Source organism: Lepisosteus platostomus, chromosome 8, assembly GCF_059453375.1.
Source record: "Lepisosteus platostomus isolate fLepPlt1 chromosome 8, fLepPlt1.hap1, whole genome shotgun sequence".
Lineage (NCBI taxonomy): Eukaryota > Metazoa > Chordata > Actinopteri > Semionotiformes > Lepisosteidae > Lepisosteus > Lepisosteus platostomus.
The window spans coordinates 8,743,271-8,758,211 of NC_142618.1; the positions used below are offsets into that span (position 1 = coordinate 8,743,271).

Here is a 14,941-nt window from a genome sequence, read left to right on the forward strand (position 1 = left end):
CGCTTTGAGTGGCGTCTCCAGAAAAGCACTATACAATTGTAAAGATTTATAATATTTTTATTGCTGACGAGTGTTGTCAGCCTAGTTTTAAGCATTTTCTCATTGCAACTTCCTTGTAATTCAATGAGCTTTCAATAGCTCTTTCCCAGGTGTTTCATTTTAATCCAGGTCCTTCGACACTTTTCAATATACCTGACCGCATTGCTGCAGTAAGAACTGTGGCAGGGAGATAACTTCCAGCGTTTTGTTTCTCTCCCCTTCTTAGTTCAAAGCTCACGCTTCGAGATACTACCCCCTGTTGTGTGAAATCATGCAGTTCGACCTCATTCCCGAGCTGCGAGCCGTCCTGCGCAAGTTCTACCTGCGGATCGGGATCGTCTTTAAAATATCGCAGACCCCCAGCCAGGAGGACGGCGACCGCGAGTGACGGAAGAGCGAATTCCCCCCGGCCCTCCCTGGGGGGCTCGAGTTTGAGGTCTCGTTTGTATCTGTCTACGTTCTTGGGTTCCTTACGTGTCTGGCCAGTTGCTCCCTGCCGAAGGGTCCTCGGGCCGCTGTGAACTTTGACCCCGGCTTGCAGCCCTCCGTTCCTTCCCTACACGCAGGCCGGCTGCCGGTACCGAAAGCTCATTCCTGGCTCCGGCGGCGCACAGAGCGCCTTGAAAGCAGGGACCACCAGCGGCGTGGCCGCTGTCGGCCGGTGTCCGTCCTCGAACGATGGGAAACAAACGCGCCTTGTACAGAAGAAGAAATATCCTGAAGGAAAATAATGATAAAAATTAAATTATTTCTAACCTTCTGAGTGTTCAGAAGCTTAGTATTTTGAAGGACGTGTTTCTTGCTTTCTCTTGACATCAGTGTATCTCATACCTGTCGAACGAAAACAGACTAAAATGGAAAGTGATCAATAATTAGTAAAAATGAAGAGTACGGTTAGTCTGAGTGACTTGATTTTGGTTTGGTTTTTTTGCACAGCCAGTGGCTAACATAATTGTAAAACAGCCCCTCGGATGAAACTAGTTGTACAGAAATGCAGCTCTGTAATATAATCTCGTAACACTAGAAATCTCTTTCTGGAATAATTTTATTTCTGTATTTTATGTTTCTCAGATTATGCTGCACTCATATTTTATTCAGTGAATGCACTGGGGATTTTTACTTTTTTGTGAAAATTTTATTTTAACTTTACCATTGCTTAGTCAGATTGCCTATTGAGGGTTAGGATTGGTGATTATTTACGAATAGGACAAAGAAAAATGAGTACAAATATTCCATTTATAATATGTACAGAAGCTTTTATTTAAATTAAAATGAAGCCAGTGACAAGGGGGGGGGGGATTTCATAAAACTGGAACTAAAATACTGCAATCTAATCTGAAGTGCATCTGAATAGTCACAAATCTGTCTCCATGTTTGATGTAGGTTTCACTGTATGTGTACAAAATAAAAAAAAAATCAATGTTAAATATAAAAATCATTTTTTGGCTTGGGGGGTGACTATACTGAAACGATTAAAAATGTGAAATGTGCTTTTGATTTAAATATGGATATGAATGGTTCTGAAGCATTCCTAGTTACGGTTGTGTAGAAAATTAACGGACGAAATGTATATGGAACAGCAATGTAAAGTTTTCTATGTACAAAAACAAACTGTACAACTTTCTGTACAATCTTGGTTATCATCCGGCACATTCTAATCAGGTCATAGGTCAATAAAGTTTTTGAACTCTGTTCATCAGTGCAGTTCAACTTTGAACCATTTTTGATTCCACGAGCCCTTCAATTCTCTTTGATAACTGGGGGTGTTGTTTTGGGCTACATTCCTTTGTGCCAAAGACACTAGCCATCAGAACATCATACACACAAACCTCTGCAACAGTGATTTGAAATGAAGTCTGGATTGGAAACATCTCGTTGTGGAGGAGTCTCTAGAGGTGCAAGTGTGAGGCCCTTGATGTTGAAATTGAGGGAATATTACACAGGAGCTATTTCAGGGAGCATGGGATTTTCACAGAGCTCAGTGCAAACAGTATTGAGTGACACAAGAGTAGAAATAATACTAAAAGTTAAGCTGAGCTTGTGGGTTTTTCACTTTTCAGGAATGGACCATTTATTGTGCAGTTAATTGAAGCATGCAGTCTATCCCAATTCCTGATAGATGGAGAAAGGAGAATTGTAAAACTAAAATAGTTCAAGGGAGGAAGCACAGTCATTTTAATTATGGAAATGTAAGCTTGATGAGACCCCGAGAATAATTCACACAGCTGTTCAAAACAGCATCTACCCATTTCAAAAGGTTATTAATGTCTTTGATTATATCCAATGAAGATTAAATCTCATTCCTACAAAGTTATTCCATAACTTGGCATCCTACTGCATCAAAGAATCTGGATTAACACTTGCACAATGTGGCATTTTGTTTTGTATAATAAGGATATAATGCCAGTATACATATGAAATGCACCTTCGTAACTGTAATATAGCTCATTTTACACAGAAGAGGTCCTAATTTGTACCAGAACTGGAAGAATGCCAGGCAATTTATTCTTCGCATTGTCTCCTTTGTGCTAGGATGGAGGAGTCACAAAGCACTGTTGGCCTCTGGAAGGGTCCCAGCCATTGTTGAAGCCAATACTCTGTGGCAGGATGAGCCTGTATGATTAATTAGCTTTGGAAAGAAAACTACGTTATGAGAGACCGTCTTATGTTCATTGATAAAAAGTACCTAGGGTTGCCTATTCAGGGGCAAGATTAGGCAAGAGGTTGGAGAAGCCTGGACATTCTCCCTTTCATAAAGTGTTCCCAAGCTTTATAATTTATAAGAAAATTTGAAAGTTGTCACTGCTCCAACCTCATGGAAGTACTGTATGTGAAATGCTTTAACCGCTACAGAGAATCAGATCTAATAAATGACTATTTCAACCTCCATTGAAAGATTAAAGCAATACTTTTGCCTGGATTTTTCATATAAGAAATTCAGTACAAAATCTGATATATTACAGATACAGATGTAATTCTTTGTTAGTCAAGGTGCAGCCACAGAAGAGGTGTACTGGTAAGCATTCTCTAATACAGTCTCTAAAAGTTGTTTTTTTTTCCCTTCACCACTTGATGTGTTAAATGTACAATTGTGAAGGAAATACAGTAGAATATCCTATAATAAAGTATTTAATTCTACTCCATAGTATACAGGTGATCTCAACTAACCCAATCTTAACCTTTCCGTAGACCCACTCACGTCGATCTGTGTTTTTTTTTTCCCCCATTTTCATGATATTTGAAACATTACATTTTTCCCTTGTTTTATATACACTTGACCAGATCTGGGATAACCTCCTATCAGCTGGTGGCACTGTCCAAGTCTAGCAGTGATACATTCTAGTGACTTTAACTTGCTGGCCAGCAGTAAAGTCACAATTCAACACACTATATTACATTCCCTCACTGCTTCATGGAGCCACAGCACCATTACACAGCAACTAAAAGTGAAAAATATATGGCTTTCATGTATAAGCACAACCTTCACAATCTTTTTAGGCCACACTTTACTGTCATTTTTACCAAACTCAGGTGGAAAGAAAGGATCACTCATAAAACCATTAGGAAAGATGGCAATTACAAGACGAAAGCCAGTTTTCATCCAATGTTTCATGTAAACAAGGATAAACTAGTACAGCTCTTGTGCATTAATCTGTAACTCAAAGTCAAAAGTGTCTGACACAGCATTGAATGCAGACAAAAAAAACAATTATTAAAATATAATTTATTTAAATAGCTCCTAGAAACAAATCAGTACTTTACAAGTTTAAGTTAAAAAAAACACTCTTGCAATCTATACATGTTTTCCAAAGCATTTTTTCACATTCTTATTACTACGTAGAATAAAAGCAGTAAGACGTTTTTTAAGTTATCTAAAATATGATTTCCTAAAACTGACAAGAAAAGCAGGTTTCTTACAATGAATTTTCTCCTGTACCCTTGCAGCAAGTAATTAAGATCCTTCTTCAGGTCCTGGATTACCGGTGCAATGATATTATTGCGTGTACATCATTTTGTTTTCTCAGCTGTGAACAGGAGAGAAGTAATGTAAAACCTTTAACAACCCCCGAGAGCTTTTTCTGTCCCCATCACAGTCTAATAAGGTTTATCATCGGTCTGTGACAGCTGCTAATGTCGAAGCAGGGCGAGAGCAGGAAGAGTGGGGGCCCCTCTGCAGGATACCCATGAGAGACAGCAGACTAGTCCCAGCGCTTAATTAGACAGGTCTGTTCTATATTTCAGTAGCCAGTAGCAGCGGCAGCCTGAAAAAGAGATTGCTACTATTAACCCAAATTGGGACATTTGTTTAACTCTGTGTTTTGGTTTATGATGCCGATGCTCATGGGCTATTATGATAAAGGTGGAAGAAGCTCTCCAGTGTCCATTTAATCTGTCCATAAATACCATCTGCTTATTTTCCTAAAACATCATTATCAAAACAAGAGGCTCCTACTGTAACTCTCCATCACACAATCCTCAAAAATACCTAGAAAGCGTAGCTTTCACAACTATACTCAACCCTGTGATTCAGTGGGATCAGTGTCACCACTGCTTGAAACTTTACCTTTAAAATTCCTGTGCATACTGATGTACCATTAATTCCATACCAGGATGTGAGAGAGTAGACTTTAACAAAACCATAAAAAGGGGTGTTTTAGAAAAGAATATTGATTTTTGTTTTCTAGGAGTGCAAGAACACATTGAAATTTTCCCAAGAAACATTCACAAAGAGACAGCAGAATGTCAATCACATTTTCCTTCCCATGCGGTTGTCAAAACTTAGCATGAAAAACATAAATAAACCCAGCACTCTACATATTCACAGCTGTGAAATAAAGGCCAATAATCCAGAGAGGTAGATAATCGTAAGCACTCAGGAAAAGGGCTCAGATCTGTAATCTCAATGCTAATGCACACCAAGCAGTTTGAAGCTCAACAAAATAACCATTTGTTTTCATGCAGCTCTCTTTACAATTATTTTCCAAAAGATAATGTGCTGAAGGCCACACAAAGCAGTTTCCACACACTAACACTACACAACCCGGAAAGTGCACAAGCTACGCTCTTCCCCCGTGCCCGCGGTCATCCGTGAGAGGTGGAGGGACCCTCCCAGTTTAGGGCCAGAGAGTTAGCAGAAGGCGGCCTCTCTCGCCGTGTCTGTCCAGCCATGAAGCGCTTCAGTGTGTCTGAAGTCCCAGGTCTGAGCCAGGGCTCGGTGGCCACGGTCTCCACAGAGTACGGCCGGTCTCTGTCCGTCGGGGAAACTTGCTTCAGGATGTCGTCCGTCTCGTCAGCAGACGCCTCTCCTGTGAACAGCAATTAGAGCTGACAACCAAACCCTGCAAAAGCAGTGACTGTGTCTTAAGTATATGCACCTTCGTGTAAAATCCATCTTTTTGGCGATTATTTCCTAGGCATTTTTCAAAAGATACATCATATACCAAATATATTTTCAGAACTAATATGTTATTTCCCATTTCAAAATAAAAAAGTCTGACCAAAGCCTGTTTTTTACTTAATGCCTTTTTTGGAATTTTATTTTTTTACAAATGAGGCCTATTATTAAATAAATGAGTTTTTAAACAGAATTGTCTTAATGACTTGTTTTAAGCAGTGCGACAGTCCAAACATCACTTTTCTGTCTCCCTGTAAAGTGCTTTATTTTTCTATTTGACATATTACACTGAATTCTTTCCACCTAATACCTCTTTTCTGAACTGATGAACTATCCACGGGGTCATGATCTGGACAGTATAGAGAGGACTACTAAGAACAAAGCTGTGGTGATTCTGCTTTTGGGGTTACTCACCAGTCCTCCAGCTCTGATGGCTCAGGTCCTCCAGGCGTCTCATCCTGCGCTCGTTGCGATCCCTGAGCTGGTCCATATTGAGGCTGGCCAGAGAGTACGCGTCTGCCTCCGCTGCAGGGTCTCTCAGCTCTCTGGGCGCTCCCTTATCCTAGATTCCAACCCAGAACAGAAGGCATCAAAGACTTTTTCTTTTGCACAATTAAGTGTTATATTGATTAAAAGCATCAAGATCATTGCAAATTGCATTTTCAGTTTTATTGTAAGGACTTGCCATCTTAATTATTGTAGGCATACAGATATTATGGATTATGCCTAGGTTTAGGATAAGTGTGCAAAAAGCTGACAATTGTGGAGCACCTACAGGATCAAAGTCCATCTTCTTGTGTTGTCTCCTGCGCTCCCTTGCAGACAGTTGCCGTGTGCTCTGGTCAGTGTCTGGCAGCACTGCGAACGTCTCTCCAGCGGTACCTGTTGGACGACAAGGGCAGAAATGTCAGGACCCTCTCGGTGATAAATCACGATTGCAGCATAACACAGATTTCTACCAAAAGGCTACGTTTTTAAATATGTTAAACAGATTAATGCATCTACCATTAATAGCAGGGCCAAGCAAAAGAATCGGGACAGGCAGTGATGGTCCTGCAAGATTCAGTGGTGAATGAGTATTTGAGCAATTTGGTTAGTCATCTCTAAATGAAGACTCCAGATGTGAATCAAAGCACACAAAGAAAGCAAACGAATTGCAAATGATCAAATGGGCTCTTTGAAAACTGCAGACAAATAAACATTGGCCTTTAAAGGTAGCAGGATGGCTAAAAAATAATCCACAAAAAACTCAATCTACGACTTTCCGCTATAGTGTCAATTTGTAAAGAATTGTAAGTCTACTGCTCTATAGTGCTCACCCTACCGAAAAGAGAATGTAAGTGCACCTTGTCACCACAAGCTGCCAAACAATTGGTTAGGGTGGCAACCATAAATCCAAAGGCAACAGTTGGAGATGTAAAAGATAGTGATCTCTTCAGAACACAAGCTGGTGAAAATTTCCATTCAAAGTTGCCTGCATGGATGCAGTCTTCATAGCCAAGTTGGAAGGAAGAACCCTCTTCGGTGGGAGACCCACAAAAAGAGCTAGATGTCATTTCAATGGCAACTGGACCATGTCTTATGATTACATTAAATGAAAATTCGTCTTTTTGGATATGCTCATCAGCATTATGCTTGGCATACAAAAATATGAACCTATTGTTCATAAAACACTTAAGCCCACTCTGAAATATTGTGTGGAGTCTATTATAATTTTGGGGGCTTTTATGAATTGGTTAACCTGTTACCGCACCCCTCGTCATAACAGGGGAAAATGAACTCCAACAGACATGTGATTTTGTTCTACCAAGAAGCTCAAGCTTTGTTCTCAATTGGCCATCTTTGTCTTCAGACCTTATTCCAATTGCACTGATTCTAACTCAAGATGGCAGTTCACTACTATAAACCAAAGGATCTGAATGACTCACAGCAATTCTACATGGAGAAAGGTTCATAAATCTCTCTAAAGAGCCACAGACTCGTACAGTAGCAGAGTCTAGGACGTGTCTAATCAGTGCAAGCCCTCCCAGAGGACTGTTTTACAAAATACTAACTACAGGAGGGTGAATAAATGGCACCCTCATTTTTTCTGGAATTAAGCAATTATAAAAATGTCCTTGTTCTGATCAATTCTATTCAGCTCACTGTATTTTTTATCTTTAATAATTTTTAAGCAAGAAACATGACCCAGTCTGTTAACCATTTGGTTTTTTCGTGTTTACTGTTCCTGTTTCTTCAGGGATATTAATTAATGTGGAGGACAGTGTTTAGCTTCTTAATGATGTATAGTATAATGCTGTTGTTTTTTTGCTCTTATAATATGAAGGGCAGGGTATCAAAATGAGGCAAAGAAAGAATTAGAATATCAATTTATAATTAATTAATAGTTAAAAAGGATTTAGTGATTCTTTACCTCAGTAACATCTACAATTGCCAGATCATTCTTAGTAGTTGCCTTGAGTTAACAATACTAAATAGGCTTAGTTTAGTTTTAACCTTATGTTTTAGCAGTAAAGCCACCTGCATAAAGGTTTTGGTTAGGTTATCCTTACTCCACTTCAGAACTAAAGCCATTAACATTCATGTATTTTACAGCTCGACGTTGGCACTATCAGCCTTGGCACATGGCTACAGTTCAGCTATGCTTACACTGACAGGCATACGGGTTCTGTTTTTTTTTTTGCCCATCAAGCTGTCAAGAAATACCAGATATTCAAACCTCTTCAGCTCTGCTGCACTCAGATGAAAGAACTCCATTTCTGCCATTAAGGGCCTTTCTAATGGCATTCTACCAAGAGACAAGAGAAGTGCCACAGTTCAGTAGTTCACAATCAAACTAGTGGAGACAGCTGTTCACTTTTATGATTTACAAAGATAAGTACAACATGAAATAAGAAGGACGAGAAGTTTGACAGGTTTGTGAAGAAGAAAATAAAGACTTACCAATGAAAGCACTCTCGGATTCTAACAGTGATCCTCTCAAGGGCTTTGCTGCAGAGTCCATTCTCTAGAGGAATAAACCAAAGTTTAGAACCAATGAAAGCCATTTCCTCTATAAAATGTTGCTGAGAGTCTACATGCACATCTTAATAGGAGATATTTGTACTAAAGAAACATATCCAGTGAAAAATAAAACAGATATCCCAACCAACATTAAGATCTTTTTCAACAAAAGCTGGGTGTGGGGCAGATAACATAATATATTATCATACTATAACTGTTTTATGCCTTTGCAAATGTATTGCAGAAAAGGGATCTGTAAAATCCACCGTGTGGACAAAAACTTGAAACCTGAAGACTCCTCCGGCGTCAGGAAGGTAGATGTGATTTTTTTATATGACAGACATTAATGCTGCTTACCAAGTGATGTTTTTGATGTCCCGCATGAGAGAATTCAAAATCGTCTGCAGGAATAAAAAACAAAAGAAAAATTTGTTCAAGTGCCGTGGAGTCTGAAGAACAACTGACTTGTTGCATTTAAAGTTGCATTTAAACTTCCCATGTTTATAATTTCAGTTCTCATTAAGCCCACTTATGCACACGTATGGAAATGTACATAAATATACTTCTGCAGCTCCCATGTCCACTGACGGTTTAGCCTGGCAACCCCGAGAGAGAAAAGAAGCGTCTCCAACTGACGTTCCCTACAAGACTCTCCGGTTTCCCCTGGCTGTTCTCACCAGTGCCTCCTCTCCTCCTCAGCGAGTTGATCCTCCTTTGCTGTTCGCGGAGAAGGGCCTGCTGCTGGATCTCCAGGCCGCGGTCGTCGCTGGGGGGGTCGGGGTACGCCTGGCGCACCTCTTCCCGGGACTCGCTGTCTGCAACACAAGTCCGCCCAAAAAAAACCATGAACCAAAACTGACTTCTCCGCTGTATACCAAACATCAGAAGTAACCTACCACTTATAACTCCTACATAATAATGTTCCGAGCAGGAAACTGAAAATCTTTCCTGCTGTGGTGGTACTAACATCTTGTTCATAGTCAGAGATCACACTGCACAGGGAATCCACTGGGAAAGTCAAAGTTTTGGAGCTCGGGCGGTCACCATCGGTTCCTGCTGTGTAGCGGGTTGCTTAAGCGGTCTTGCGGACCAGTCACTGTAACACCAAACACAATCAATATTCCCACAAACATAAGACAGACTCCAAATGAGAGGATGACATTCAGCTCATCTAGTCCATTCAAGTACATTATCCAATCTAGATATCAGGCCTGGGTGTGGCTAGAGAAACTGAACTCAGCTTTCCAAAGATGTGATAAACCACAGCTGATTTATGTTTTAACGGGGGGGGCAATCACTTTCACACAGGGCCATGTAGGTTTGGATTGTTTTTTCCCTTAATAATAAAAACCTTCATTTAAAAACTGCATTTTGTGTTTACTTTGTCTAATATTTCAATTTGTTTGATGATCTGAAACGTTTCAGTGTGACAAACATGCAAAAAAATAAGAAATCAGGAAGGGGGCAAACACTTTTTCACACCACTGTATACTTCCCCTGTTAAAGTTACTTTTTGTTGGACAAGCTTTAAGAAGTGATTTGAAGACTGAGGCACACTTCTTAGCCTTCAGAGCAGCTCTTGGGGACCTGGGTGAGCGTGCAGTGTTTTGACTGAGGAATCCCTGGGTGAAATCAAGCCCTAATCAATCCATCTGATATTTGGGAAGTTGTGCTCTACTGCTTGAGAACTCTTGGCCAAAGCAGACTTATAACTGAGTTAAGACTCAAACCAAGCAATGAGTGACTTTTTTCTCAATAATTCTGTATTCCCATGAAGGAAAACAACATTTAACATTTAAAACTAAAAAACAAAAAAAGCCTACGCCTCCCCCATTTTCTTTCTGCCCTGCTTTCTGAGGCTGATTGGTGTATTTCTGTAACTCCAGTCAGGTGTTTTGCCGTCTCTCTTCATGAAGTAGTAGATTTGATGGTTCAGACTTATACACAGGAAACTGAAAGTATATGCATACAGGAATGTGGCTGTTCAAGATATACAAGTGATAACTAAGATGGTTTCACTATATTTTAACATAGTGTTAAACCTAAGGCACAGTTATCCTGTGCAGAATAGAAATACTACAATTTCTCTTTAAAACTTAATAAGAAATATAGTTTATTATTAAGAAATACCTAAAGCTACCAATAAGAAATAAAATCTTTCATTTTCAGGGTAAGACTGAATTCTAAAGGCCCACTAGCCAAAGGTAAGAAAAAAAAACATCAAGAAATAACCCCTAAATGGGCCGTGTAAATCACCAATGTGGTTGAGAAGACTAATATTATACCAGTTTAATGAATGCATCTGGATACAAACTTGCCATAAAGGTCTTATCAGACCTTCAAAACATTTAAGAGATTTGTAAATTTCAGAACTGTACATTTTGTAGACGGTTGTTAAAGAAAGGCACTCAAACTTTCAGTGTGCAAGCAGGTCTGTGGACTTGCCTCTGTATTTGAGCTGGTTGAATTCCCTGATGTTCTGGATGTTCATGGGCTCGAGCGCTCTGGTGGACGGTCTCCGGACAGGAGCTTGCATGCGCAGTCTGGCCATGTCAAACACATCCACCTGCGCCTTGTCTCTGCGCCTGCACGCAACAGAGCATCACCGCACCCCCGATCAAGACAGCATGTCGTGACCATAATTACATAATATTGTTGACTTCAAGGATTTATAGCTTTAAAAATAGATTTTTGGGGGCCTGACATCTTACATTAGAACAGGTAGTATTTTAATACCTCTAGGATCCCCACATTATCTTAATCCGACTCTACGGTAATTTATCACTTTTTGAAAGGAACAATTCACATTGTCATCCATTATCAATAGGTAATCATAATTATCATTCTAGTATCAGATATCACCTATCTGTAAGCCTTTTAGTGGGGAAGACAATAAGAAGAATAAGATAATAAAAATTAATATTAAAGGTTGCTGTGTAAATGTTAGTGAATCTGCCAGTAACAATGAAATCACATGATAGTAGTTTCAGTCAGAACTAGGTATACCATTAATATTTTCATGTGACAACTACTCACACTTTATAAAAGAGATGGCAACATTTATGTTGGACTTTATAATCACAAACATGCTGAAGACATAGCGCTGAAGCAGCATTATGAGAAAAGAAAAAAAATCACTAGCTGAGGTCATGAGAAAAAACATGATTTAAACAAAATGTTGATACCTGAAGAAACCCAATTTACAAATACCCAAATACAATAAACAGTTTCAAATTAAACACAGCAGAGGGGAATCTGAGGTATTTGTTAAAGGAATTTTATAGGAAAATGGGGAGTGAAGCTGCAACAAATGACTGATGAATTATCAAGAGGCAATTTCGTAGTCTCAGATTAGGAATAAGGAAATATGAAAAGGTTCTTTGTCAAGAGCATAGTCTCAGGAAACGAAACAACATCTCTGCTCCAAATCCATCACTTTACAAAGATTGGTTTTAAGGTGAGAGCGCAAAGAAATTCAAACTTGGGATCTACAGGTCAATGTCGAGCTCAAGGCCGTTGACCAACTCGCACTTTGACAGGAAACGAGCGTGTTGATGTGGGCCCGAACGAGGCAGAGCACCCAGCCCAGCTCTGCTCTGGACAAGCCTGTCTCTACCTGCCAGACAAAGGCGTGTCCAGGTCCTCGTGGTCCAGATGCAGGAGCTGCCCCTCGAGCCGGCGCTGCTCACTGCGCAGCTGCTTCCTCAGGACCGACAGCTCGCTGATCACCCCCTGCTGGTCCTCTGCAGGCAGACATGCCAGCACACACTCACTCTAACACCTGGTGGAAACCTGGCCCGCTGACAGACGGGCATGCGTGTGTGTGGAGGTTTAGCCCAACAACATACAGTACATAGGTATATTGGTAATATACCTATATTGTTATTATTCCTATATTGGTAATATACCTATATTGTTATTATTCCTATATTGGTAATAAACCTATATATAAAATGCAAAGGAACAAGTAATAGGTTTATTCCATGCTGAAAAAAAGAAGAAAGAGAACACAACGTTTCGGCCGTGGAGACTTCTGACACACCTGAAGAAGGCTCCACGGCCGAAACGTTGTGTTCTCTTTCTTCTTTTTTTCAGCATGGAATAAACCTATTACTTGTTCCTTTGCAGCCCACGCATGCTGACGCAGCTACCCACCTGAACTATATATAATATATTACCAATATATCTGTATGCATAGGTATATTACACAGGTCCTGGACACAAAACCTAGCTTTTCTCAGGAGGTTAAAATGTACAATGTTTTTAAGCTCAACGAATGTCTACCTTCAAGGTTTCTGAGGACTGCATACATTTTGGAACGTCGTCTTGCAGCAGTAGTAATGTGTGGTCAGGTTTTTTGCTTTGTTTTTCTTCTGCAATTAATAATTTTTTAAATCTATGGTGCATGTACTGTTTACAGTATTTGTAATCCCCAAAATTAGGATGAATAACACCAGCAAATAAAGCTGCAACTGAGAAAGCAGGGAAATTCATACAAACTAAAGATCTTTTTCTGTCATATTTCTAATATAAGATGATAAAGCATGGTTTCATTCTTTCAAAACTTTTTTTTTTCTTAAATCAGACTGCTCGCATTTATCAGTCAAAACCACTACTCAGAACTGAAAACCGAGCAACTAAATAAATGTGAGCAGTGCTTTGAACGGGACTCCTGGGCTCTCCCTGCCCTGGGCGGCAGTCTCACCTGCAGCTCGCAGCTGGTTCCTCCTGGCGGGCACTGGCGGGGAGCGAGCGCCCGATTGCGAGCGTTCCTGAGAAAGATGAAGGAACGGAGTGACTGCAAGGAGTTTTATTTTACTGCTTTACAAAAAAAAACAGCTAGTTTTCGTAATCTACCATCTTTTCATGAGAAATAACCAAATTCTGATCATATTTCCAGAGTTGAAGAACACTGATCTAGTGATGCTGCAATACACAAAGTCTCCAGGCTTACAGACAGTGCTCTGACTCACAGACACAGCGGTCGAGTGGCGGCTGTCGATAGACGGAGGTCTGGGAGTCTGCTGGGAGGTCATCCTCTTCTGCAAGGCTGGAATCGGAGGAGATGGCTGCCGTGGGACCTGTAGGCAACAGCAAATGTGGGCTCACAAAAAACACGATCAGGTGGGAAAGCATCCAATACACCGAGGACGCATCATTTCGGGAAACCGCGGCTTGCTGCCCGTGTTCTCCTTCATCACGCGTGGCTACGACACACGGTTGAATTCCATACAGCCTTATAGCAACACAAACCTACAACAACCCACCTTTCATTTTCACAGTCATTATGTTTTAGAAATTAAAAGAAATTATGCCAAAGGCTTGTGAGTTTCAAGGTAACAGATGCCTGAAGGAAAAAGACTTGTGACCCTGACCTCCTCCAGTCTAGCCTGTCTCTCCCTCTCGTACTGCTCTCGCTGAAGAGATTCTCTCTCCTTCTCCTCCGCCTCGCGCTTCTTCCGCTCGGCCTCCTGGCGGCGCTCCTCCGCCTGCTGCACCAGCTCCTCGTTCTTCAGCTTTTGCTGAGGAGGAAAGGGGGAGGAGAAAAAGCAGCGCGAGATAAAGGAAGGGGCAATGGCGGCAGGGACCTGGAGATGTAAGGCGTCATTCCCAGTGGAATGTTTACTGGTATGTAAATTGTTTGGAAATTTGAAGGATGTACTCTGAGGAATACACAAAAATTATCTGACAGCAAGGGAATCACCACATCAGTTCAGCTGGTGGATGATCTACACGTATGAAACTACTTCCTTCATAGTAGAAGTACTGTAGCACCACTAATGTTTTGTATTTAATTTTTGAATTCATACACACAATAGTACTGTACATTCGTTTGATAGATAACCACACAGAGTACAGCCTCAAGCAGCATTCTTTATCATCATTAATGTGAAGGTGTCAAATAACCTGACAGATCCACTCAAAAGCTTTTCCTTCTATCCCATGTCAGCTATGTTTCCAATAAAACATGTTAAATAAAAGATACTTCATGGCTTTATGTATAATCCTTGTGGAATTTACATAACTGAGGACACTTCATCATTGTTGAAATAAAGCAAGTGGCTAAGACATCTGCTTTAGTGCTGTCTGCATTAATGAAGAATGAATCTGTAAAGAAGACTACTCTCATGGTGTTATAATCTGAAATTGTAAGTACAATTCAGCTGTTCCTCACACGAGCAGTCACAGTATAGAGTAACACGGTCTTCCCTACAGTCCTCAGGTCAGAGGCTGACCTCCAGCTCTTTTTGCTTTTTCCTCTCCAGCTCCTCCTCGTACTCCCTCTGGATCTTCGCCCTCTGCTCTGCCAGACGCTTCTCCTCCTTCTCTTCCTCCAGCCGGAGCCTCTCGCGCTCCTCCGCTTGCTTACGCCGCTTTTCCTCGATCTGGAAGCGAGCGAAGACAGAGCTAGCACTCCGAGAGACTCTTTGTCACGTCCCCGCGAAAACAGCACTTCCTAAACCTGATTTTACACCTTTGAGTCCATTCCATGCCTGAAGATCA

General features: G+C 40.7%; 2 protein-coding genes and 1 long non-coding RNA gene across 8 annotated transcripts in view; 1 reads left to right on the forward strand and 2 right to left on the reverse strand.

Annotated features, from left to right (window-relative positions):
• Positions 1–1,733, forward strand: part of arfgef1 (ARF guanine nucleotide exchange factor 1) — a 93,494-nt gene extending 91,761 nt beyond the window's left edge. For all 4 annotated transcript variants that reach the window (XM_088642291.1, XM_088642292.1, XM_088642293.1 and 1 more), the window contains one exon: positions 266–1,733. In XM_088642291.1, coding sequence (XP_088498417.1) covers positions 266–427 — 162 coding nt within the window. In that variant the 3' untranslated portion in view covers positions 428–1,733. The remainder of the gene's footprint in view (positions 1–265) is intronic.
• A 2,013-nt stretch (positions 1,734–3,746) lies between these two features.
• Positions 3,747–14,941, reverse strand: part of cspp1a (centrosome and spindle pole associated protein 1a) — a 40,570-nt gene continuing 29,375 nt past the window's right edge. For 2 of the 3 annotated variants that reach the window (XM_088642297.1, XM_088642296.1), the window contains 12 exons: positions 14,674–14,823; positions 13,813–13,959; positions 13,411–13,518; positions 13,143–13,209; positions 12,054–12,180; positions 10,883–11,022; positions 9,115–9,252; positions 8,795–8,838; positions 8,378–8,441; positions 6,210–6,316; positions 5,849–5,996; positions 3,747–5,345 (listed from right to left, as the gene is read on the reverse strand). In XM_088642297.1, the coding sequence (XP_088498423.1) occupies positions 5,122–5,345; positions 5,849–5,996; positions 6,210–6,316; positions 8,378–8,441; positions 8,795–8,838; positions 9,115–9,252; positions 10,883–11,022; positions 12,054–12,180; positions 13,143–13,209; positions 13,411–13,518; positions 13,813–13,959; positions 14,674–14,823 (1,464 nt within the window). In that variant the 3' untranslated portion in view covers positions 3,747–5,121. Of the gene's footprint in view, positions 5,346–5,848; positions 5,997–6,209; positions 6,317–8,377; positions 8,442–8,794; positions 8,839–9,114; positions 9,253–10,878; positions 11,023–12,053; positions 12,181–13,142; positions 13,210–13,410; positions 13,519–13,812; positions 13,960–14,673; positions 14,824–14,941 lie in introns of all 3 variants that reach the window. The other variant, XM_088642295.1, reaches the window with a different exon arrangement.
• Positions 12,255–13,135, reverse strand: LOC148655602 (uncharacterized). The gene is made up of 2 exons (XR_015940747.1): positions 12,346–13,135; positions 12,255–12,311 (listed from the first exon to the last, which is right to left on the reverse strand). It is a non-coding gene; the product is annotated as an uncharacterized LOC148655602 (long non-coding RNA).